General features: G+C 47.6%; 1 protein-coding gene and 1 non-coding gene across 3 annotated transcripts in view; both read right to left on the bottom strand.

Annotated features, from left to right (window-relative positions):
* The window catches only part of RNPC3 (RNA binding region (RNP1, RRM) containing 3), a 127,135-nt gene that overhangs the window by 32,495 nt on the left and 68,156 nt on the right, over nucleotides 1-26,484 (bottom strand). For both annotated transcript variants that reach the window (XM_063940099.1, XM_063940100.1), the window contains exons 7-12: nucleotides 15,756-15,913; nucleotides 15,350-15,472; nucleotides 14,714-14,823; nucleotides 3,922-4,104; nucleotides 3,436-3,530; nucleotides 3,283-3,341 (exon numbers count right to left, since the gene is read on the bottom strand). In XM_063940099.1, coding sequence (XP_063796169.1) covers nucleotides 3,283-3,341; nucleotides 3,436-3,530; nucleotides 3,922-4,104; nucleotides 14,714-14,823; nucleotides 15,350-15,472; nucleotides 15,756-15,913 — 728 coding nt within the window. The remainder of the gene's footprint in view (nucleotides 1-3,282; nucleotides 3,342-3,435; nucleotides 3,531-3,921; nucleotides 4,105-14,713; nucleotides 14,824-15,349; nucleotides 15,473-15,755; nucleotides 15,914-26,484) is intronic.
* LOC134959265 (U2 spliceosomal RNA) lies at nucleotides 712-897 on the bottom strand. The gene has a single exon (XR_010187326.1). It is a non-coding gene; the product is annotated as a U2 spliceosomal RNA (small nuclear RNA).

The following is a 26,484-nucleotide window of genomic DNA, read 5'->3' as shown; positions in this document are numbered from 1 at the left end:
CACACAGTGCCCCAGTAGGCAGTTTATACAGTAAACAGTCGACGCTGACTGAATAACCTTAATAGATTAAACAGATATTTCTACACTCTACCCCTCTCTCTCTATAACACCCTGCTACCGCAGAGGTATGCTGGAGTTATGTGGAGGGCAGCGCTCCCTGTCAGCGTCTCTTCAGTGTGATCTGCAGGGAGAAAATGGCGCTGGCGAGTGCTGGATCCGCTCTGAGGAAGAAGCCCCGCCCCCTGTAATGGCGCGTCTTCCCACTTTCAAGGATTATACTGGCCTGAGGTGATTTGGCTGCTAACAGTGGGATTAGCCCATGTTAGCATCTGTGACCAGTGTAGGGTATTTGCGCTGGCCCCTCACAGCGCAGCACATCAGTACTGCTGAGCCCTTCGGAGCGCAGCCTGTCAGGGCTGCGCTCCTACCCTTGTGCCGCCATTCCCGCCGGCGACCCGCTTACCGGGGTGCCGGCGTTATTCTCACCACTCCATCTTCTGGCTCTGTCTTGTGTCCCGCGAGAGCAATAATGAAAGGAAAACAACGACTACCAACAATCACTCCTTTTGGTGTGAAAGCAACAACCACGGATTATTTTACATTAACGCAGCTATAAACATTTTACCAAGATTTGTGGGCTAAATAGTTAACAGAGTACCAGTCCCACTACATTGTCATAATGCAAGCAAAGGTAGAGTATGATAATACCGGTATTTGTGTACCGGTCCTGGACGCACTGCGATACCAGGTTAATGCATCAAGTGGACAGAGCAAGCTCCTCTTCTATCTTACTAAAAATTCATGTAATATATGGTCCTTAGATAGGGAGCGTATCAGATATTAAACTGATAAAAACAGATATTACACCTGAACTTTGCTAAAAGGCAGAGAAGCGATGTACAATAAGCAAATATCACTTGCATATCGGTTGCAGTTGGTGGGCAGTAAAAGTCACACTATACCAGCTATTGAATAAAGCTAAAGTATACCACCAATTTGGTGGACTAAATGCTGAACACAGTAATAGCCACTATATTTACTGTAGTGCCCGTAATTTGAGGAGAGGGCATTGTTTGTGCATGACAACACAGGTAGGATTTTCTTACAAGCAAATATCATGTGTATATTTGGCATACAGTAGTTGCTGGGCTAAGTACAGAAATGTGCAATAGTCCCAGAATATTTACTATTGTGTATATTATACTATTGGCAGATCACTTGTACAGTTACCACCTTGTGGGCTTGTTACTGATCACAGCAATAGTCCCACTATCTCAGTGCAAAGAATGACAGTGCTCCACTTCCCCTTCATGCTGAGCTGCTGAAATGTGATCAGGAGCTTCCTGCAGTGCTGCTGGGGGCAGGGCCTAATTGGGTGAGGCAGTTTAGACTGGTTTGAGGGCGACAAAACACCCAGGAACTCCTGGCTGGAGAAATGCAGAGAGAGGGACTTTGTATGCAGCAAGAAGCTACACAAAATGGCGCCTTCCCGTTTTGGGGGCGAGGCTTAGTGGTGCAAACATCGGGACCTGAGGCACTTTATTATACTGTCCTCAGTGTCCCCTGGCTACTGCTGGCCCCAGGAGTTAGCACAGCCACCCCTTAGCCACACACAGTCCTTTACACAGCTCCTTACAGTGACCCAGCCAGGGCACAGGAGACATACAGCCAGCAGACATGCAGCATGGGGGACTCTCACTCTGAGGGACTGTCATATGCTAGTATGAAAAGGGTCACAGCCCAGCACTACATTAGTAGGCTGAGGCTGTTCCTACCTGACCCAGTGACTCCTTGGATTTTGAGAGCCAGGGACCTTAGCAGTGTAGTGACTCTCCAGAGGTAATACAGAGTGAGAAATAGAGCTCACAGAAGCTCTCTAACCTAACTATTCTCACTCTGGATGTGTTTGTTGCCAAACACCAACAAAAAAAACTATTTGAAATAAAAGCTAACTAAAAGTTAGGAGCAAAAGAAAAGTGTGCATTCACTCCAAAGCACAAAACTAAAACCAAGGAGTACTTCCTGTGAACAGGGGGTTGATGGGAGGGGTTAGAGGGGGAGGAGTTTGTTCTTTTCATAGCTTGTGCCAAACTCCATACTCACAGACTCTACCCCAGATGGATGATAGAGAAATAAAAGTTAACAATTTTCATCAAAGGTCCATGGGTCTAAGGGGTATATTCAATTCAAGTCAGATCCTTTCCGACAAGCATTGTCAGAAAGGTTCTGACAAAGCACTATTCAATGAACAGCCAAAATCCGACAGGATTTGGCCATTCCCGACAATCTCAATTCAACTTTTTTTAAAGTCGGATTGACATTCTGAAAGGACACAACAGGGAACACCGTAGCTGCAGCACACGGCACTCACCAGCATCACATCACCAGCATCACAGCTCACAGTACTTAAGGGCACCATACACTAGAACGATATGTTTGATGCTGAAGTCGGAGGTGATTTCCCTTGAACTCTCCCGGAAGTGGTTCCATACGATTTGGTACATTTTGCATGCGCTATATTGCATGCTATCCCAGCCATGCCCGCGGAAACAGACATATCACGAGTGCAGCACTAACAATCTAGGGGAGCTGATCCGACCCTCACGGGATCGTGCATCGGATCAGATTGGGAACACATCCAAAATGCCTGATTTCACCCGGATGCCCTAAATTGGCTGAAATCAGGCATTATTGTTCTAGTGTATGGGGCCCTTTACTCGGCTCCAGCAAGCGCCACTCACCCGGCTCCAGTAAGTGCGTTCCCGGCTCCGTCACAACCAGTCTCCTACTCTCAGGTCCTCCACACCCGTCCCCGCTCCATCTCCTCTCCTGTCCTCATCTCCTCAATCCGACCTTTTTTAAAGTCGGATTGAGATTGTCGGAAACAGGGCCAAAACCTCAGATTTGGCCGCGTTTCCGACAAAAGCACGTGGATCCGCGGCTATTCCGCCGATCAACTTGTCGTAAAAAAGAGCCCCTTATGAATAGGTCAGAACCCCTTCTGACTTAAATCAGTCGAAAACTGCTGTCTTTCCGACAAGACGGCAATTCTGACTTCAATTGAATACACCCCTAAGCCTGAAGTGTTCAGAAGTTAAGAATTTACTACATGAAGCAGTGATGCCCCTTTTTTTTTTTTCTAACGGAATGACAATGGTGCACGTTTGAACTAGGGTAGGTATTCTGGCCCTCAGTATCAGTTACATTGTTGTACTACAAATAAAACAGTATGCTCTCTCTACTGTCACTTATACACAAACCTGCTAATCTAATGTTACTCACATGTTTTTTTCTGTTTCAGATGAAAAGTCTATAAATCTTCCAAATATAAATTTAAGGTCCTGTTGAAAAATAAAACATACATACATTGTATTTATATTATTGTAAAACACAAAAAAGCACGTAGAAATAAAACAAAATTTGGATATTTCTTGCCTTTTCAGTAACTTGTTTCGATAAGTTTTTCACATAGAGTCTGCAATTTGGATCTCCTGGTTTATGGCTCTTAAATACAGACATTTTTCGCATTTCTATAAAAATAAAAAGCGCTAAGTAAATTTGAGTTACACAAATATACTGCAATTTCTACTGTACTTTTTGTTTTACTTTACAATGCTCAGGCTGCTTTAAAATGGTAAAAGTGGCATGACTTTTGTCCTTAAACTATGGGCTGTGTCTAATTGTTTTCCCAAAAAAAAAAAAATTTGCACCAACTGCAACTGGCAAAGTTTGCTACTTTCCTAGTTGCAGCACTAACGCTCTTCCAGAATTTCCGAAGTTGTAACATGTAGTAAGATAGACACGCTCTTCCAAATAAATGTGTAAAAAAAACAAAACCTTTTAAACCGATGACATGTACTCTTTAAAGTAAACAATCTGGTAAAGAATTATCCCAGAAATCTGAAATATTTATAGTGTTACCTTCTTTAGAAACCCTTCCCTTCTCTAGCTCCCTCCTGGATATAAAGTCCTTAGGCAAATCATCCTCCTCCTCTTGGTCCTCCTCCTCATCTTTAGGAGAGTGAGAAGGGTATATCTTCCCAAATCCAGGAGGTTCCTCACTTTCATCAGGTGCTATGTCTGTCTCTAAACATGGAGCCTTGGCTGTAGGACAGAAATAAGTAAAGTACACTTGATGTTGACCCATTAAAAGAAACAAGCAAATAAGGACAATACCAGATATTACTCTTTTATTCATTGAATTTTTTCCTTATACACAGGTCTCAGACTTGATGAGAAAAGCGCTGGGGGAAAAAAAAGCATGGAAAATTTCACAGGGAGATGTTTCTATAATCTTAAACTATAAGGTAGCAAAATTTGTGAAACAATCCAAAATAGGATTTTAATTACCTACCGGTAAATCCTTTTCTTGTAGTCCATAAGGGATATTGGGGAATCTAGTTCGATGGGGTATAGACGGGGTCCAAAGGAGCGGATGCACTTTAAATTTCTTCAACTGGGTGTGCAGGCTCCTCCCCTCTATGCCCCCTCCCACAGGCAGTTATAGGTAAAAACGTGCCCGAAGGAGAAAGGACATACATGAGAGAAGGAAACATGACAGCAAAGAGTGGTGAGATTTATAAACCAGCACACCGCTAACATACAACGACCAGCAACGTCTGGAAACAACAACAACAGCAACAGCTGAACAGGTAACCACATAAGAGAGAACCTGTAGAAAAGTCAACGCACTGAGGCGGGCGCCCAATATCCCTTACGGACTACGAGAAAAGGATTTACCGGTAGGTAATTAAAATCCTATTTTCTCTAACATCCATAAGGGATATTGGGGAATCTAGTACGATGGGGACGTCCCAAAGCTTACAGAACGGACGGGAATGTGCGGACACTGCTGCAGCACCGCCTGCCCAAACTGGGTATCAAATTTGTAGAACTTCACAAAGGTGTTCTTCCCCGACCAGGTAGCAGCTCGGCATAGTTGCAAGGCCGAGACTCCACGGCCGGCAGCCGCCCAGGAAGAGCCCACTGATCTTGTAGAGTGGGCCTTCAGAGACTTAGGAACAGGAAAGGCTGTCCACACATACGCATGTTGGATAGTAAGCCTGATCCAATGAGCAATGGACTGCTTCGAAGCAGGACAACCTTTTTTCTGCGCATCATAAAGCACAAACAAGGAATCCGTCTTTCTGATCTGAGCTGTGCGCTTGACATAGATTTTCAAGGCACGCACAGCATCCAATGCCTCCGGAGGAGCAAATGTATCAGAACTGGACGGAACAGCAATAGGTTGATTCAGGTGAAATGCAGATACAACCTTCAGCAGGAACTGCTGTCTAGTCCAGAGCTCCGCTCTGTCCTTGTAAAAATAGGATTTTGGTACTTACCAGGTAAATCCTTTTCTTTGAATCCATAGGGGGCACTGGAGTACTCTTGGGATATGGACGGAGCATAGCAGGGAAGGCACATTTAAATATTTAAATGAGCAACCCTCCTCTTCCCTCCTCCATACTCCCAGGATCCTCAGTGTTTTTTACTGAGCCGAATAGGAGCGACAGAGAAGTGAACAATGGAGAATTACATACATTATAAAATAACGGACAACAATAAAGTTGACACATAACGTTACTGACAACTAAACAGTTGACACCATAACCAATAGAACTTGAAACTTTGAACCAGTCGGTGAGAATGTGTTACCATAAGATCCCCTGAACTTACCACAAACCAGGTAAAACTGCTCTGGGTGGGCGTCCAGTGCCCCCTATGGATTCAAAGAAAAGGATTTACCTGGTAAGTACCAAAATCCTATTTTCTTTTTCATCCACTAGGGGCCACTGGAGTACTCTTGGGACGTACCAAAGCTTCCCCCTTGGGCGGGAGAGCTGTTTGGCACCTGTAACACTAGGCGGCCAAAGCTAGATGCCGATGCCGCAAACGTATCAAACTTGTAAAAGCGCACAAACGTGTGCACGGCTGACCATGTAGCCGCACGGCAAAGCTGCGTCGTAGAAGCCCCACGACCAGCTGCCCATGAAGTTCCCACAGAACGTGTGGAATGAGCTGTTACTAATGTAGGCGGCTGTAACCTAGCATGAAGGTAAGCCTGACGTATGGTCAGTTTAATCCATCTGGATAAGGTCTGCTTAGAAGCTGGCCAACCCATCTTGGCAGCATCATAGAGAACAAACAACGTATCCGTCTTACGAACTGTAGACGTTCGGGATACATAAACGCGTAATGCGCGTACCACAACCAAAGTTCCAGAATTTCCTGTTAACACAGGAACTACTATTGGTTGATTGATGTGAAAAGATGACACTACCTTTGGCAAGAAAGCAGGATTCTTCCGAAGTTCCGTCCTGTCATCATGAAACACTAAATACGGTGGCTTGCATGACAAGGCACCCAAATCTGAAACACACCTTGCCGAAGCTAAGGCTAGAAGAAAAATAGTTTTCCAAGTGAGAAACTTAATATCCACTTGTTGTAAGGGTTCAAAACATGAAGACTGTAAGAAATCTAAAACCAGATTCAAGTCCCATGGCGCTGTAGGCGGAATGAATGGAGGCTGTACTCTGAGGACACCTTGCAGAAAAGTGTGTACAGATGGCAATAGAGCCAAACGTCTTTGAAAGTAAATTGACAAAGCAGATACCTGCACCTTTAGTGTAGATAAACGCAGTCCTCCATCTAACCCAGTCTGTAGAAATAACAAAAGACAGAATACTTGAAAGATGATGTCGGAAACTTCCGAGCTTCACACCAACCTATATAGGCACGCCAAATTCTGTAATAATGAGCTGTTGTAACTGGCTTCCTAGCACGTAACATGGTTGGTATAACCGGTTCTGGAATGCAGTCTCTTCTTAAGAGGGCGGCTCAACAGCCACCCCGTCAAACGCTGCCGCGCTAAATCGGGTAAAGGAACGGACCCTGTTGTAACAGGTCCGGACGTAGTAGGAGCGGACAAGGATCGTCTGCGAGTAGTCCGCGGAGATCCGAGAACCAAGCTCTCCGAGACCAATGAGGTGCTACTGGTATGACTGTGGCGGACTCTCTTGTGATCCGTTTTAGCAACAAAGGGAGGAGCGGAAACGGTGGAAATAGATACACGAGGCTGTACGGCCACGCGATTGTGAGAGCATCCGCCGCTACTGCCGTTGGATCTCGCGTTCTGGACACATACTGGGGCGTTTGGTGATTGTGGCGAGATGCCATCAGGTCCACTTGAGGGTAACCCCACCTCTGGACCAGTATGTGAAACACTTCTGGATTTAATGCCCATTCTTCTGGATGAAAATCCCGACGGCTGAGATAATCCGCCTCCCAGTTGTCCACTCCCGGAATGAACACTGCCGACAATATCACTTGGTGATGCTCGGCCCAAATGAGGATTCGAGCTACTTCCCGCATTGCCATGCGGCTTCTTGTTCCTCCTTGTTTGTTGATGTACGCGACCGCCGTTGCGTTGTCTGACTGCACCTGGACAGTCTGAGACCGAAGCATGTGCACTGCTTGCCGTAGCGCATTGTAAATTGCCCGGAGTTCCAGGAGATTTATAGACAGCAATCTTTCGTGATCCGCCCAGAGACCCTGGAGCTGACAATTTTGAACTACAGCTCCCCAACCTCTGAGGCTCGCGTCCGTCGTTAGAATTATCCAATTCCAGGCGCTGAATCGTTTTCCTGCGGTTAGATTGTGTACTTTGAGCCACCCGAGTAGAGATACTCTGGCCCGTGGCGACAACCTCACCCTGTGGTGAATCTGCAGATGCGAGCCCGACCACTGTGCGAGCACATCCAGTTGAAAAGGACGCGAGTGAAATCTTCCGAACTGAAGCGCTTCGAAAGCCGTCACCATTGTGCCTAACAGACGAATGCACAAATGTACTGAGACTGTGCCTGGCTTGAGCACTAATTGTAACAGATGACGAATACTCTGTACTTTCTGTTCTGGTAGGTAATTTCTTTGATCTACCGTATCGAGAATCATTCCTAGGAATTGAAGTCGTTGAGACAAATTCAGATGTGATTTCTTGAAGTTGACAATCCCACCGTGCTGAACTAGTACATTGTACGTTAGCAATGTATTTTGAAGGAGTATTTGTTGAACTAGAGCTGTGATGAGAAGGTTATCTAAGCACAGAACCATTATCACTACCCGGGATCTGAGAATAACTTATCACAGACATCACCCTTGTGACAACCCGAGGCGCTGATGAGAAACCAAACAGGAGAGCTTGAATGGTGGACTGCCAACGTTTAAGTATGCCAGATGTAGTGGCAAAATTTTGAACGCGTAAGAACGCATCCTTGAGCTTTTAGGGAGAATATGATTTCAATGGTTGTAAACCTGCAATCACTGACCGCATGAATTCCACTGATTGAGCCTCTTTCGGTTTAATATGGAATATAACAGTCGGCCGGCTGCGGTACTACAAAAAAAAATTGTAATAACCTTGAATCTAGGAGAGACTGAATTGCGGTCTACAGAACTGCCTTTTTGTCCTCTGACACAGGCTGGCTAGTTTTGGATCTAGCCTTGACAAACCACAGCAAAGGTGGTAGACAATGGAACTCTATGTGTGATTGAACACTAATTATGTAACCGTAGATCTGTGGATTTCAGTAATAATGTCGAATGAGACATCAGAAGAATTGTTCGCACAAAAGAAGAAGCAAGACAATTAAAAACTTGCCATGCCATTGGCTTGTCAGCAGCCATTGTGTCCGGACGACGGATAAACCACCTTCTCGACCACGTGTAGTCGTGTCGTGTGTTGTAGGACAACTGGAAAAGACTGAGGTTTAAAAGATTTGAACCCTGGTGCAGTTTTCCTTGTAAGAACTGGTGTGGCAATGGCTGTAAATAGACTCTCACGCCAGAGCGTGAGAACGTAAACTTCCTAATTTAGGAGTAAATAACACATTTCCGTGTAAGGCCACGCAAAGCGTCTGCCAACCACAAAGATTGATGGTGAACTACGAGAACTAACATGGCTGACATCTATAGCAGACATGCGTAAATCCTCAGGCGATATACCAATGTAAGTAACAAGCTGTCGAAACTGTTCTGAGGCCAGAACTGGCTATTAACTACGTTATTTATGCGACTATAACGTCGGTAACCCAAACCCCAACTACAAAATTGAGCTTTCAGCTCATGATGTGCTTCCCTGGCGCACATAAAAAACACTGAGGATCCTGGGAGTATGGAGGAGGGTTGCTCATTTAAATATTTAAATGTGCATTCCCTGCTACGCACCGTCCATATCCCAAGAGTACTCCAGTGACCCCTAGTGGATGAAAAAGAAAGAGCAAGTACGGACTTTAACACTATAAGGCCCCCCCCAATTCCGAGACACGTCGAGCAGAAGCCAGGGCCAGTAACATAACAGTCTTCCACGTGAGGTACTTGTCTTCTACCGTCATCAGTGGTTCAAACCAGGAGGACTGTAGAAATTCCAACACTACACTCAAATCCCAGGGTGCCGTAGGCGGCACAAAAGGAGGTTGTATGTGGAGTACCCCTTGCAAGAAGGTCTGAACTTCTGGCAACACTGCCAATTTCTTCTGGAAGAAAATGGAGAGGGCTGAAATCTGGATTTTAATGGAATCCAGACGTAAGCCCTTATCCACACCAGCCTGCAGGAAACGCAAGAAACGTCCCAAGTGGGACTCAGTAGGCGGATACGTGCGTTCCTCACACCAAGAGACATATCTTCTCCAGATATGATAATGTTTTGACGTCACAGGTTTACTGGCCTGAACCATGGTAGCAATAACCTTTTTGGAAAGGCCCTTGTGAGCTAGGCTGTTTCGCTCAACATGCCGTCAAACGAAGTTGCCTTAAGTCCGGGTAGACGAACGGTCCTTGTTGAAGATCTCTTCTGAGAGGTAGAGGCCAAGGGTCTACAACGGACATGTCCAGAAGATCCGCATGCAACGCTCCCCGAGGCCAATCCGAGGCAATCAGAATTGCCTGGACTCCCTGATTTCTGATGCGCTTGAGTACCCTTGGGAGCAATGGAATCGGAGGAAACAGGTAGACCAGCCGGTAAGGCCAAGGTGACGTCAGTGCATCTACTGTCCTCGCCTGAGGGTCCCTGGTTCGTGAGCAATACCAGTGAAGCTTCTTGTTGAGACGAGAAGCCATCATGTCTGTCTATCTGTAGGCAACCCCACCGGTGGATAATCTGATGGAACACCTGCTGTTGGAGACCCCACTCCCCCGCATGGAGATCGTGATGACTCAGGAAGTCCGCTTCCCAGTTGTCTACTCCCGGAATGAAGATTGTGGACATAGCTCTTGCATTTCTTTCTGCCCAGAGGAATATCCTTGACATATCTCACATGCAGGCTCTGCTTTTCATCCCTCCTTGCCGATTGACGTACTCCACTGCTGTGGCGTTGTCCGACTGTATTTGGAGCGTGTGATCCCTGAGCAGGGGAGAGGCTTGAAGCAGAGCATTGTAGATCGCCCGAAGTTCCAGAATGTTGATCGGAGGGAGGCTTTCGTGGGCTGACCACCTGCCCTGGAACTGCGCCCCTTGGGTGACAGCTCCCCATCCCCTTAGACTTGCATCCGTCGTGAGCAGGGTCCAAACCTGAATTCCAAAACTCCGACCCTCCAGTAGATTGGAGGACTGCAGTCACAAACAGGAGGAAAATCCTGGCCTGAGGCAACAGCCGTATCATTTGGTGCATCTGAATATGTGATCCGGACTATTTGCTCAGGAGATCCAGCTGAAAAATCCTGGCATGGAACCTCCCATACTGGACCGCCTCATATGAGGCGACCATCTTTCCGAACAATCATATGCAAAGATGGATGGACACTTGAGTAGGTCGGAGCACCATGTGGACCATCTCCTGAAGTGTTCTCATCTTGTCCTCTGGTAGGAACATCTTCTGGGCCATAGTATCCAGCAACATCCCCAGGAAAGAGCTGTAGAGTTGGCTCCAGGTGGGACTTCTGTAAGTTGAGGATCCACCCATGGTGTGACAGAAGTTGGATAGTGCGGTTGATATGGAGCAAAAGCAGCTCCCTGGATCTTGCTTTGATCAGAAGATCGTCCAGGTAAGGGACAATATTGACTCCCTGGACCCGGAGATGGAACATCATCTCCGCCATCACCTTTGTGAACACCCTCGGAGCTGTGGACAGGCTGAAGGGCAGTGCCTGGAATTGAAAGTGATTGCCCAGCAGGGCAAACTTCAGGTACGCCTGATGAGGTGGCCAAATGGGAATATGGAGGTAGGTATCCTTGATATCCAAGGAAAGCATAAATTCCTGTACTTCCAGGCGCGCAATCACTGCTTGCAAGGATTCCATTTTGAAACTGAACACTTTCAGGCAAGGACTTGAGATTCAAAATGAGCCTTACCGAACAGTCTGGTTTTGGTACCACAAACAGGTTGGAGTAATAACCCTTGCCTCGTTGTGGTATTGGTACTGGAACAATGACGTGGGACTGGACCAACTTTAGTATGGCCTGTTTCAACGTAACTTGCATATCCTCCAAAGCTGGTAAGCTTGATTTGAAAAATCATTGGGGAGGAGCACTGTCGAACTCCAGCTTGTAGCCTTGAGAAACGAGATCCCTGACCCATGTATCCTGGCAGGAAGCCTACCAGGCGCGACTGAAGTGGACGCAGTCGAGCTCCCACCTCGAGGTGGGTGGGCAGTGTCATGCTGAGGCCTTAGTGGAATCAGAATCGGTGGACTGTTCCTGAGAACTGGTGCTTGCAGGCTTTCTTTACTTACCTCTGGTGCCTCTAGTCGCATTGGAGGCACCTCTGGCCTTAGACCGAAATCTGCGAGACTGAAAGGACTGTACAGACAGCCTTGGGTAGGAGCGTCTCGCCGGCGGGGCCCCAGAGGGGAGAAACGTGGATTTCCCAGCCGTAACTTTGGAAATACTTGTATCCAATTTAACCCCAAAGAGCAATTCCCCGGAAAATGGGAGGGATTCCACACTGCGTTTGGATTCCACGTCCACTATCCACTGACGCAACCACAAGGCTCTGCGCACCGACACTGCCATGGCAGAGGTCCTACCATTAATGTTCCCCATCTCCTTGAGGGAATCACAGAGGATGCGTGTAGTGTCCTGAATGTGCTTTAGGCGGGTCACCATAGTAACCAGGGGCATAGCTCCGGAGAGGCCCTCCTGAATTTGAGTGGCCCATGAATGAATGGCATGGGTCATCCAGCAACCCGCAATGACCGGACTTTGCGATACACCTGCTGCCATGTAAATAGATTTGAGTGTAGCTTCTATTTTCCTATCCCCAGGAAGGAGCCCGAGGCAGGCAGCACCGCCTTTCTGAACAGTTGAGAGACTGGGTGGTCTTCAGTTTGCCGGCTGTCGGAATCCCGGCGCACAGTATACCGGCGCCGGAATCCCGACAGCCGGCATACCAACACCTTTTCTCCCTCTTGGGGGGTCCACGACCCCCCTGGAGGGAGAATAGATAGTGTGGAGAGCGCAGCGAGCCCGCAAGGGCTCAATTGCACTCGCCCAGCTGTCGGTATGCCGGCGGTCGGGATTCCGGCACCAGTATGCTGGCTGCTGGGAGCTCGGCCGCCAGCATACCCTACTACACCCGAGAGACTGATACATTATCCCCCGGGGGATCCTCCCAAAAATTCCTACCTTCAGGAGCAAATGGGAAAGTGCGCAAAAACTTTTTTTGACACTTGGAATTTTTTGTCTAGATTTTTCCAGGCTAACTTGAATAGGTCATCTAACTCTGTAGATTCAGGGAAAGTGACATTAGGCTTGTTTTGTGTAGAGAAAAACAACTGCTGTGACGCCGTGTCCTCTAGAGCTAGCTTTAACACGTCCCGTATAGCCAGAATCAGGGGTTCAATACCCTGAGCAGAATCGGTATCCCCACTAACGGGGTTTAAGTCCTCACCATCCTCCTGTATATCCTCATCTGTGTCAGATAGTAGAGCCGGCAAACCACGCTTTTGTGGTCCTGCATGAGAGGAGGGGGGCTGTGTAACATCTGCCCTAGCAGATAAATCTGCAACAGCCTGTTGTAGCAGCTGAGTTTTCTGAACATTCGCAGTGAGCTGGGATGACATATCAGACATCATATTTTTCAGAGACCCTAGCCATGCGGGCTCTGGACCCCCTCCTCCAGCCCCTTCACTGATTTGTGAATATTGGCTGCATTGTTCACAAGAAACAGAATCAGATGATACGGGAGAGAATCTAGTGTGACATAGACTGCACAGTTTCTGTTTACCCATGTTTCACAGTAAGCACAATAACATACACATATACACAGACAGTAATATATCTCAAGCCTGCCCTTACTGTATGTGAGAGAAGACACACAGAGAGAATGACACCAGCACACCTCTAGCTGCACAGCCCCAGTGAGGCTGACAGCTAACTACAGATGGGTCCACGGTTATCTTGGCTAGTTTGCTGCGCCTAGGCACAACATGGTTTATTAACATAAACCCTTCATCTATTGTTCTCCGCTGCAATACAATACAGAGAACAATTACAGCAAGGGATTAAGTCATTACATCAGGGGATTAAGTCCGACTGCCCAGTCTCAGTTAATCCTATTAAAGGTCAAGATAAACATCGACCCATCTGTATATCACAGTAAACACTTATAATGTCTGTCCTGTAGAGGAACCAGATAGTGTACAATAGTGGCTCTCCCCCTTTGCTACACCCTGTACCTGTTTTTCAGCACGTCTTGTGAGGCAGGAAGCGCTGTGTGCGCTGTCTGTGGCTGCATTAAGCAGAGGAAGGTGCCAAAATGCCTCTGGTCCCACTCTGAGGTAGCTCGCCCCCTCCAATGGTGCCAGAAATACAGTGATTATTTATACTGGCAATGTTTCCCGTTTGCTTAAAAACATCACACAAGTGCTAGTTCAAGTGATTGCCAGCCAGTCTACACGGGGGACTCTAGCGGGACCACCCCAGGAGGGCCCTGTATGCCGCGCCCAGCCGCATTTTGAACCGGGGGACCCCCCTAGCAGGGCTCCCAGTCTGTACTCACCACAGACGTCACCTTCAGGCTAATGTTAGGGGTGTGCGGCATGCTGCGATTGTGAAAGCCAAGGCGCAGTATCCCGCTGAACAACCACCACTCAGGACGGTGGTCCTGCAGCGGGGAAGCGGCTCTGCACCTCGCAAGGCCGGTGGCCGTCCGCCTCCTAACTACCATGGTTCAGGTATGCTGTTGCCCAAACAGCATACCGAAAATAATGAACATTAAAAAGAAATGTAAGAAAACTCTCTGGAGCTCAGAGATGTGCATTCTCTCCTGAGGGCACTTTATGCTAAACTGCCTGTGGGAGGGGGCATAGAGGGGAGGAGCCAGCACACCCAGTAAAGAAATTTAACTCCTTTGGACCGCATCTATACCCCATGGTCTAGATTCCCTAATATACCTTATGGATGCTAGAGAAAGAACAAATATTTAATCAGTGTTGATCTGAGGTGTGAAAATTAGCACCTAGGGCCTAAATTGCAAACCTGATGATCTGCATCTTTAGGACCTAGCACTCGGATTGCAGATGCAAGCAGGAGGCGTCTACATTGCATTTTAGTTGTATGGTATTGCACAGCCGCTACCCTGCGGCTGGGTAACACCTTACAAATCGGATGCAGGCCCACTGTTTTTCTTTAAAAAGTGGGTGAGACAAACATGAGTTTTTTTGTACTTTATAAAACAATAATATTGGCATACAAATCATATAGATGGAGTATCTTTACCATTCGTGGCTACAGGTATGTCTGCAGGAATATGAAGCTCCATTTTTTTCAGGCCTATCATAGATGGCTGCTCAAAAACCTCAGAAGGAAGCAAAGGTGCATGTGCGTGGCTGCAATAAACATAGAATGGACAGATAAACGTTCTTCCTTATAAAAATAACTGACAGGTTTTTTTTTTTTAATGAAAATGTATTAGTTTTAAAATAATACCTGGCTTATTACCACAGAAGGATATTTCTTTTGTTAGTCTTGGCCTACCTAAAATACTGTATGTGCACAACAATTTTATTAAGTAGAAGAGAGAACATATATCATTTAAAAGTGACCATATTATCAAGCAGAAAAAGTCCATAGAAAGATATAACATAAAGATCATGCATATGGATGAGTCACTGTCAGAAGACCAGGATGAACAAATGTAAACTTGTTTATAAGCAAAACACAGAAACACAGCTCTGTGGTGCGGATTGTTAATAAAGAAAAATAAAACAAAATATCTACTATTATTCTGTATAAACCTGCAAACTTGATTGAGGCTGGACACTACAACGTTTTTGCAGGGTACCTTGCTTGGGTCATGCTAACAGCATGGAAATGCCCCCAAACCAATTCATTTATTAAACATTCATGACTCACCTGTGTGGTGTGGCAGGCACAGTTATAAGGTCTTTTATCTTCATCTTCTTTCGCGGACGCAATCGTTTTTTTAGCCTTGGTCTCTTGGGCAACAGATCTGCCAGTTCTTTCAGACGAGCAACCCTGAACACAGCAAGTAAGACTTTCAGTATATTATGCAACACTGGACAATCCTCCAAGAGTCCAGAAAATAAGTTTTCAATATGTGTAACATGGCTGTACCCAAGAGGTTGCTTAACTGCTAAACTCTCATGACCTGGTCAAAATTAACATTTCCGATCCTAAGGATTACATACTGTCCAGAAATAAAGGCAGTATGGCAAAGACTGGTAGTTTCTACTTATTCGGATGTGCTAGGAACCATTGTATTTGCTAAGTAGAGTACAGTAATTTCAATAACACATACATCTCTTTTTCTTCATCATCACCACTTTCATATTCAGACTCTTCTCGGCTGGAAACATCCATGTCATAGTCATCATCTAGCTCTGGTAGTGGAGGATTCTCAGGGAGGTCAGGCGGAACCGGGGGATACAGTGAAGGAGCAGCCAAATAGTCTGAATACTTTCACAAAAAAATAAAAATAAAAGAATAGGATTTTAATTACCTACCGGTAAATCCTTTTCTCGTAGCCCATAATAAGATTTTACTTACCGATAAATCTATTTCTCGTAGTCCGTAGTGGATGCTGGGACTCCGTCAGGACCATGGGGATTAGCGGCTCCGCAGGAGACAGGGCACAAAAATAAAAGCTTTAGGACTAGGTGGTGTGTACTGGCTCCTCCCCCTATGACCCTCCTCCTAGCCTCAGTTAGGATACTGTGCCCGGACGAGCGTACACAATAAGGAAGGATTTTGAATCCCGGGTAAGACTCATACCAGCCACACCAATCACACCGTATAACCTGTGATCTGAACCCAGTTAACAGTATGACAAACGTAGGAGCCTCTGAACAGACGGCTCACAACAATAACAACCCGATTTTTTTGTAACAATAACTATGTACAAGTATTGCAGACAATCCGCACTTGGGATGGGCGCCCAGCATCCACTACGGACTACGAGAAATAGATTTATCGGTAAGTAAAATCTTATTTTCTCTGACGTCCTAGTGGATGCTGGGACTCCGTCAGGACCATGGGGATTATACCAAAGCTCCCAAACGGGCGGGAGAGTGCGGATGACTCTGCAGCACCGAATGAGAGAACTCCAGGTCCTCTTTAGCCAGGGTATCAAATTTGTAGAATTTTACAAACGTGTTCTCCCCCGACCACGTAGCTGCTCGGCAGAGTTGTAATGCCGAGACCCCTCGGGCAGCCGCCCAAGATGAGCCCACCTTCCTTGTGGAATGGGCCTTGATAGATTTAGGCTGTGGCAGGCCTTTTTCAATGCCCTGACAACGTCCAGCAACTTGGAATCCTCCAAATCGCTAGTAGCCGCAGGTACCACAATAGGCTGGTTCAGGTGAAACGCTGAAACCACCTTAGGCAGAAACTGAGGACGCGTCCGCAGTTCTGCCCTGTCCGAATGGAAAATCAGATATGGGCTTTTATACGATAAAGCCGCCAATTTTGACACTCTCCTGGCTGAAGCCAGGGCCAGTAGCATGGTTACTTTCCATGTAAGATATTTCAAATCCACCGATTTGAGTGGCTCAAACCAATGGGATTTGAGAAAATCCAAAACTACATTAAGATCCCACGGAGCCACTGGGGGCACAACCGGGGGCTGTATATGTAGTACTCCTTTTACAAAAGTCTGGACTTCAGGAACTGAAGCCAATTCTTTCTGGAAGAAAATCGACAGGGCCGAAATTTGAACCTTAATGGACCCTAATTTGAGGCCCATAGACAATCCTGTTTGCAGGAAATGTAGGAATCGACCCAGTTGAAATTCCTCCGTCGGGGCCTTCCTGGCCTCACACCACGCAACATATTTTCTCCAAATGCGGTGATAATGTTGTGCAGTCACCTCCTTCCTGGCTTTTACCAGGGTAGGGATGACCTCTTCCGGAATGCCTTTTTCCCTTAGAATTCGGCGTTCAACCGCCATGCCGTCAAACGCAGCCGCGGTAAGTCTTGGAATAGACACGGTCCCTGCTGAAGCAGGTCCCGTCTTAGAGGTAGAGGCCACGGATCTTCCGTGAGCATCTCCTGAAGTTCCGGGTACCAAGTTCTTCTTGGCCAATCCGGAGCCACGAGTATCGTTCTTACTCCCCTTTGCCGTATAATTCTCAGTACTTTTGGTATGAGAGGCAGAGGAGGAAACACATACACTGACTGGAACACCCACGGTGTTACCAGAGCGTCCACAGCTATTGCCTGAGGGTCTCTTGACCTGGCGCAATACCTGTCCAGTTTTTTGTTGAGGCGGGACGCCATCATATCCACCTTTGGTTTTTCCCAACGGTTCACAATCACGTGGAAGACTTCTGGATGAAGTCCCCACTCTCCCGGGTGTAGATCGTGTCTGCTGAGGAAGTCCGCTTCCCAGTTGTCCACTCCCGGAATGAACACTGCTGACAGTGCTATCACATGATCTTCCGCCCAGCGAAGAATCCTTGCAGCTTCTGCCATTGCCCTCCTGCTTCTTGTGCCGCCCTGTCTGTTTACGTGGGCGACTGCCGTGATGTTGTCCGACTGGATCAACACCGGCTGACCCTGAAGCAGGGGTTTTGCCAGGCTTAGAGCATTGTAAATCGCTCTTAGCTCCAGTATATTTATGTGAAGAGACATCTCCAGGCTTGACCACACTCCCTGGAAGTTTCTTCCCTGTGTGACCGCTCCCCAGCCTCTCAGACTGGCATCCGTGGTCACCAGGACCCAGTCCTGTATGCCGAATCTGCGGCCCTCTAACAGATGAGCACTCTGCAACCACCACAGAAGAGACACCCTTGTCCGTGGAGACAAAGTTATCCGCTGATGCATCTGCAGATGCGATCCGGACCATTTGTCCAGCAGATCCCACTGAAAAGTTCGTGCGTGGAATCTGCCGAATGGAATCGCTTCGTAAGAAGCCACCATTTTTCCCAGGACTCTTGTGCATTGATGCACAGACACTTTTCCTGGTTTTAGGAGGTTCCTGACAAGTTCGGATAACTCCCTGGCTTTCTCCTCCGGAAGAAACACCTTTTTCTGAACCGTGTCCAGAATCATTCCCAGGAACAGCAGACGTGTCGTCGGGGTCAATTGAGATTTTGGAAAATTCAGAATCCACCCGTGCTGTTGCAGCACTACTTGGGTTAGTGCTACTACGTCCCCCAGCTGTTCTCTGGACCTTGCCCTTATCAGGAGATCGTCCAAGTAAGGGATAATTAATACGCCTTTTCTTCGCAGAAGAAACATCATTTCGGCCATTACCTTGGTAAAGACCCGAGGTGCCGTGGACAATCCAAACGGCAGCGTCTGAAACTGATAATGACAGTTTTGCACCACGAACCTGAGGTACCCTTGATGTGAAGGGCAAATTGGGACAAGCAGGTAAGCATCCTTGATGTCCAGGGACACCATAAAGTCCCCTTCTTCCAGATTCGCTATCACTGCTCTGAGTGACTCCATCTTGAACTTGAATTTTTGTATGTACAGGTTCAAAGATTTCAGATTTAGAATAGGTCTTACCGAGCCGTCCGGCTTCGGTACCACAAATAGTGTGGAATAATACCCCTTTCCCTGTTGTAGGAGGGGTACCTTGACTATCACCTGCTGAGAATACAGCTTGTGAATGGCTTCCAATACCGTCGCCCTGTCTGAGGGAGACGTTGGCAGAGCAGACTTTAGGAACCGGCGAGGGGGAGACTTCTCGAATTCCAACCTGTAACCCTGAGATACTACCTGCAGGATCCAGGGGTCCACCTGTGAGTGAGCCCACTGTGCGCTGAAATTCTTGAGTCGACCCCCCACCGCCCCTGAGTCCGCTTTTAAAGCCCCAACGTCATGCTGAGGGCTTTGCAGAAGCCGGGGAGGGCTTCTGCTCCTGGAAGGGAGCTGCTTGGTGCACTCTCTTACCCTTTCCTTTGCCTCGGGGCAGATATGACTGTCCTTTTGCCCGCTTGTTCTTATAGGAACGAAAGGACTGCGGCTGAAAAGACGGTGTCTTTTTCTGTTGGGAGGGGACCTGAGGTAAAAAGGTGGATTTCCCGGCTGTTGCCGTGGCCACCAAATCCGATAGACCGACCCCAAATAATTCCTCCCCTTTATACGGCAATACTTCCATATGCCGTTTGGAATCCGCAACACCTGACCACTGTCGCGTCCATAAACTTCTTCTGGCAGATATGGACATCGCACTTACTCTCGATGCCAGAGTGCAAATATCCCTCTGAGCATCTCGCATATAAAGAAAAGCATCCTTTAATTGCTCTATAGTCAATAAAATACTGTCCCTATCCAGGGTATCAATATTTTCAGTCAGGGAATCCGACCAAACCACCCCAGCACTGCACATCCATGCAGAGGCGATGGCTGGTCGCAGTATAACACCAGTATGAGTGTATATACTTTTCAGGGTAGTTTCCAGCCTCCTATCAGCTGGATCCTTGAGGGCGGCCGTTTCAGGAGACGGTAACGCCACTTGTTTTGATAAGCGTGTGAGTGCCTTATCCACCCTAGGGGGTGTTTCCCAGCGCGCCCTAACCTCTGGCGGGAAAGGATATAATGCCAATAACTTCTTTGAAATTAGCAGTTTTCTATCGGGGTTAACCCACGCTTCATCACACACGTCATTCAATTCCTCTGATTCAGGAAAAACTACAGGTAGTTTTTTCAGACCCCACATAATACCCCTTTTTGTGGTACTTGCAGTATCAGAGATATGCAAAGCCTCCTTCATTGCCGTGATCATATAACGTGTGGCCCTACTGGATAATACGTTTGTTTCTTCACCGTCGACACTAGATTCGGTGTCCGTGTCTGGGTCTGTGTCGACCGACTGAGGTAAAGGGCGTTTTACAGCCCCTGACGGTGTCTGAGACGCCTGGACAGGTACTAACTGGTTTGCCGGCCGTCTCATGTCGTCAACTGATTTTTGTAACGTGCTGACATTATCACGTAATTCCATAAACAAAGCCATCCATTCCGGTGTCGACTCCCTAGGGGGTGACATCACCATTACCGGCAATTGCTCCGCCTCCACACCAACATCGTCCTCATACATGTCGACACACACGTACCGACACACAGCAGACACACAGGGAATGCTCTTATCGAAGACAGGACCCCACTAGCCCTTTGGGGAGACAGAGGGAGAGTTTGCCAGCACACACCCAAGCGCTATAAATATATAGGAACAACCCTACAGAAGTGTTGTTTCCTTTATAGCAGCTTAATATATCAATATCGCCAAAAAAGTGCCCCCCCTCTCTGTTTTTTTTACCCTGTTTCTGTAGTGCAGTGCAGGGGAGAGTCCTGGGAGCCTTCCTCGCAGCGGAGCTGTGCAGGAAAATGGCGCTGTGTGCTGAGGAGATATGCCCCGCCCCCTATTTCGGCGGGCTCTTCTCCCGGTGTTTGTGAGACCTGGCAGGGGTTAAATACATCCATATAGCCCCAGGGGCTATATGTGATGTATTTTTAGCCAGAACAAGGTATTATCATTGCTGCCCAGGGCGCCCCCCCCTAGCGCCCTGCACCCTCAGTGACCGCTGGTGTGAAGTGTGCTGACAACAATGGCACACAGCTGCAGTGCTGTGCGCTACCTCATGAAGACTGAAAAGTCTTCTGCCGCCGGTTTCTGGACCTCTTCACTTTTCGGCATCTGCAAGGGGGTCGGCGGCGCGGCTCCGGGACCGGACTCCATGGCTGGGCCTGTGTTCGATCCCTCTGGAGCTAATGGTGTCCAGTAGCCTAAGAAGCCAATCCATCCTGCACGCAGGTGAGTTCACTTCTTCTCCCCTAAGTCCCTCGTTGCAGTGAGCCTGTTGCCAGCAGGACTCACTGAAAATAAAAAAACCTAATAACTTTTTCTAAGCAGCTCTTTAGGAGAGCCACCTAGATTGCACCCTGCTCGGACGGGCACAAAAACCTAACTGAGGCTTGGAGGAGGGTCATAGGGGGAGGAGCCAGTGCACACCACCTAGTCCTAAAGCTTTTATTTTTGTGCCCTGTCTCCTGCGGAGCCGCTAATCCCCATGGTCCTGACGGAGTCCCAGCATCCACTAGGACGTCAGAGAAAAGGGATATTGGGGAACCTGGTATGATGGGGCATAGACGGGGTCCAAAGGAGCCAGTGCACTTTAAATTTCTTCAACTGGGTGTGCTGGCTCCTCCCCTCCATGCCCCCTCCCACAGGCAGTTATAGGTAAAAACGTGCCCGAAGGAGAAAGGACATACATGAGAGAAGGAAACATGACAACAAAGTGGTGAGATTTGTAAACCAGCACACCGCTAACCTACAACGACCAGCAACGGTTGGAAACAACAGCTGAACAGGTAACCACATAAAAGAGAACCTGCAGAAAAATCACCGCACTGAGGCGGGCGTCCAATATTCCTTACGGACTACGAGAAAAGGATTTACCGGTAGGTAATTAAAATCCTATTTTCTCTAGCACCCATAAGGGATATTGGGGAATCTAGTACGATGGGGACGTCCCAAAGCTTCCAGAAGGGGTGGGAACATGCGGAGACTTCTGCAGCACCGCTGCCCAAACTGGGCATCCTCTTTGGCCAGGGTATCAAACTGGTATAACTTCACAAAGGTTTCTTCCCCGACCAGGTAGCAGCTCGGCATAGTTGCAAGGCCTGAGACTCCTCGGGCAGCCACCCAGGAAGAACCCATTGATCTCTGAAGGCCCACTCTACAAGATTTAGGAACAGGTAAGGCTGCCAACACATAGGCCTGATGGAAAGTAAGCCTAATCCAACGAGCAATGGACTGCTTTGAAGCAGGACAACCCTTTTTCTGTGCAACAGAGAATGAACAAGGAATCCGTCTTTCTGATCCGAGCCGTTCTCTTAACATAGATCTTCAAGGCTCGCACAGCATTCAATGTATCCGGAGGAGCAGAAGTGCCAGAACTGGACGGATTCACAATACACTGATTGAAGTGAAATGCAGAAAAAACCTTCGGCAGGAACTGCTGCCTAATGCGGAGCTCTGCTCTGTCCTCATAAAAGACCAAGTAGGGACTTTTACGCAATAAGGCCCCCAGTTCTGAGACACGTTGAGCAGAAGCTAGGGCCAGTAACATCACAGTCTTCCACGTGAGGTACTTGTCTTCTACCATCATCAGAGGTTCAAACCAGGAGGACTGTAGAAATTCCAACACTACATTCAGATCCCAGGGTGCCGGAGGCAGCACAGAAGTAGGTTGTATGTAGAGTACCCCTTGCAAGAAGGTCTGAACTTCTGGCAACACTGCCAATTTCATCTGGAAGAAAATGGAGAGGGCTGAAATCTGGACCTTAATGAAACCCAGACGTAAGCCCTTATCAACACCAGCCTGCAGGAAACGTAAGAAACGTCCCAAGTGAAACTCAGTAGGCGGATACGTGCGTTCCTCGCACCATATCTCCTCCAGATATGATGATAGTTTTGACGTCACAGGTTTCCTGGCCTGAACCATGGTAACAATAACCTTCTTGGAAAGGCCCTTGTGAGCTAGGATGTTCCGCTCAAACTCCATGCCGTCAAACAAAGTCGCCGTATGTCCGGGTAGATAAACAGTCCTTGTTGAAGATCGCTTCTTAGTGGTAGAGGCCAAGGGTCTTCGACGAACATATACAGAAGATCCGCGTACCACGCCCTCCGAGGCCAAACGGAATTGCCTGGACAATTTGATTCCTGATTCGCTTTAGCACCCTTGGGAGCAATGGAATCGGAGGAAATAGGTAGATCAGCCGGTAAGGCCAAGGCGACGTTAGTGCATCCACTGCCCTCGCCCGAGGGTCCCTGGTCTGAGAATTAATAAAGGGTAAGGGGGAAGGGAAATCTTCTGCACTAGTCAAAGGTTAATTGATGTTCTTTTTAATATGATATATACCCCATTAATACTTGTATTGTAGTTTTTTAATTCGCAGTCATATGTTGGGGGTGCTGCCATAGACAATAAAGTTGAGGACAAAAAAAAAGAGGATAGAGAAGATTGTCTCTTAGTTGGTGCACAAAGAAAAGAAGAAATTAATCAATCTAAAAATAAGAATTTACTTACCGATAATTCTATTTCTCGTAGTCCGTAGTGGATGCTGGGGACTCCGTCAGGACCATGGGGTTTAGCGGCTCCGCAGGAGACAGGGCACAATAATAAAAGCTTTAGGATCAGGTGGTGTGCACTGGCTCCTCCCCCCATGACCCTCCTCCAAGCCTCAGTTAGGATACTGTGCCCGGACGAGCGTGCATAATAAGGAAGGATATTGAATCCCGGGTAAGACTCATACCAGCCACACCAATCACACCGTACAACCTGTGATCTGAACCCAGTTAACAGTATGATAACAACGAAGGAGCCTCTGAAAAGATGGCTCACAACAAGAATAACCCGATTTTTGTAACAATAACTATGTATAAGTATTGCAGACAATCCGCACTTGGGATGGGCGCCCAGCATCCACTACGGACTACGAGAAATAGAATTATCGGTAAGTAAATTCTTATTTTCTCTAACGTCCTAAGTGGATGCTGGGGACTCCGTCAGGACCATGGGGATTATACCAAAGCTCCCAAACGGGCGGGAGAGTGCGGATGACTCTGCAGCACCGAATGAGAGAACTCCAGGTCCTCCTCAGTCAGGGTGTGCCCCTGACCAAGTAGCAGCTCGGCAAAGTTGTAAAGCCGAGACCCCTCGGGCAGTCGCCCAAGATGAGCCCACTTCCTTGTGGAATGGGCTTTTACTGATTTTGGCTGTGGCAAGCCTGCCACAGAATGTGCAAGCTGAATTGTACTACAAATCCAGCGAGCAATCGTCTGCTTAGAAGCAGGAACACCCATCTTGTTGGGTGCATACAGGCTAAACAGCGAGTCAGATTTTCTGACTCCAGTCGTCCTGGAAACATATATTTTCAGGGCCCTGACAACGTCAAGTAACTTGGAGTCCTCCAAGTCCCTAGTAGCCGCAGGTACCACAATAGGTTGGTTCATGTGAAAAACAGAAAACACCTTAAGGAGAAATTGAGGACGAGTGCTCAATTCTGCCCTGTCAGAATGAAAAATTAAGTAAGGGCTTTTATATGATAAAGCCGTCCATTCTGACACACGCCTGGCTGAAGCCAGGGCTAATAGAATCTTCACCTTCCATGTGAAATATTTTAATTCCACAGTGGTGAGTGGATCAAACCAATGTGACTTTAGGAAAACTCAAAACAACATTGAGATCCCAAGGTGCCACTGGGGGCACAAAAGGAGGCTGTATATGCAGTACCCCTTTTTACAAACGTCTGAACTTCAGGCACTGAAGCCAGTTCTTTCTGGTAGAAATTTGACAGGGTCGAAATTTGAACCTTAATGGACCCTAATTTTAGGCCCATAGACAGTCCTGTTTTCAGGAAATGTAGGAAACGACCCAGTTGGAATTCCTCTGTAGGGACCTTCTTGGCCTCACACCACGCAACATATTTTCGCCAAATGCGGTGAAAATGTTTTGCGGTTACATCCTTCCTGGCTTCGACCAGGGTAGGGATGACTTCATCTGGAATGCCCTTTCAGGATCCGGCGTTCAACTGCCATGCCGTCAAACGCAGCCGCGGTAAGTCTTGGAACAGACAAGGCCCCTGCTGGAGCAGGTCCTTTCTTAAAGGTAGAGGCCACGGTTCTTCCGTGAGCATCTCTTGAAGTTCCGGGTACCAAGTCCTTCTTGACCCATCCGGAACCACGAGTATCGTTCTTACTCATCTCCTTCTTATGATTCTCAGTACTTTTGGTATGAGATGCATAGGAGGGAACACATACCCTGACTGGTACACCCACAGTGTTACCAGAGCGTCCACCGCTATTGCCTGAGGGTCCCTTGACCTGGCGCAATATTTGTCTAGTTTTTTGTTCAGGCGGGACGCCATCATGTCCACCTTTGGTTTTTCCCAACGGTTTACAATCATGTGGAAGACTTCCCGCTGAAGTCCCCACTCTCCCGGGTGGAGGTTATGCCTGCTGAGGAAGTTTGCTTCCCAGTTTTCCACTCCCGGAATTAACACTGCTGAGAGTGTCATCACATGATTTTTCGCCCAGCGAAGAATCCTTGCAGTTTCTGCCATTTCCCTCCTGCTTCATGTGCCGCCCTGTCTGTTTACGTGGGCGACTGCCGTGATGTTGTCCCACTGGATCAATACCGGCTGACCTTGAAGCAGAGGTCTTGCTAAGCTTAGAGCCTTGTAAATTGCCCTTAGCTCCAGTATATTTATGTGGAGAGAAGTCTCCAGACTTGATCACACTCCCTGGAAAAAATTTTTTTTTTTCCTTGTGTGACTGCTCCCCAGCCACTCAGGCTGGCATCCGTGGTCACCAGGACCCAGTCCTGAATGTCGAATCTGCGGCCCTTTCATAGATGAGCACTCTGCAGCCACCGCAGAAGAAAACACCCTTGTCCTTGGAGACAGGGTTATCCGCTGATGCATCTGAAGATGCGATCCGGACCATTTTCCCAGCAGATTCCACTGAAAGGTTCTTGCGTGAAATCTACCGAATGGGATCGCTTTGTAAGAAACCACCATTTTTCACAGGACCCTTGTGCAATGATGCACTGATACTTTTCCTGGTTTTAGGAGGTTCCTGACTAGCTCGGATAACTCCCTGGTCTTCTTCTCCGGGAGAAAACATCCTTTTCTGGACTGTGTCCAGAATCATTCCTAGGAACATTAGACGTGTCGTCGGAAAAAGCTGCGATTTTGGAATATTTAGAATCCACTCGTGCTGTCGTAGAACTACTTGAGATAGTGCTACTCCGACCGCCAACTGTTCTCTGGACCTTGCCCTTATCAGGAAAGCGTCCATATTTCTTTTAGGAAGAATCATCATTTCGGCCATTACCATGGTAAAGACCCGGGGTGCCGTGGACAATCCAAACGGCAGCGTCTGAACTGATAGTGACAGTTCTGTACCACGAACCTGAGATACCCTTGGTGAGAAGGGCAAAATTTGGACATGTAGGTAAGCGTCCCTGATATCCAGTGACACCATATCGTCCTGGTTCGCTATCACTGCTCTGAGTGAC

Source organism: Pseudophryne corroboree, chromosome 9 (assembly GCF_028390025.1).
Source record: "Pseudophryne corroboree isolate aPseCor3 chromosome 9, aPseCor3.hap2, whole genome shotgun sequence".
NCBI classification, from domain to species: domain Eukaryota; kingdom Metazoa; phylum Chordata; class Amphibia; order Anura; family Myobatrachidae; genus Pseudophryne; species Pseudophryne corroboree.
This window is presented reverse-complemented; position numbering and strand designations above follow the sequence as displayed.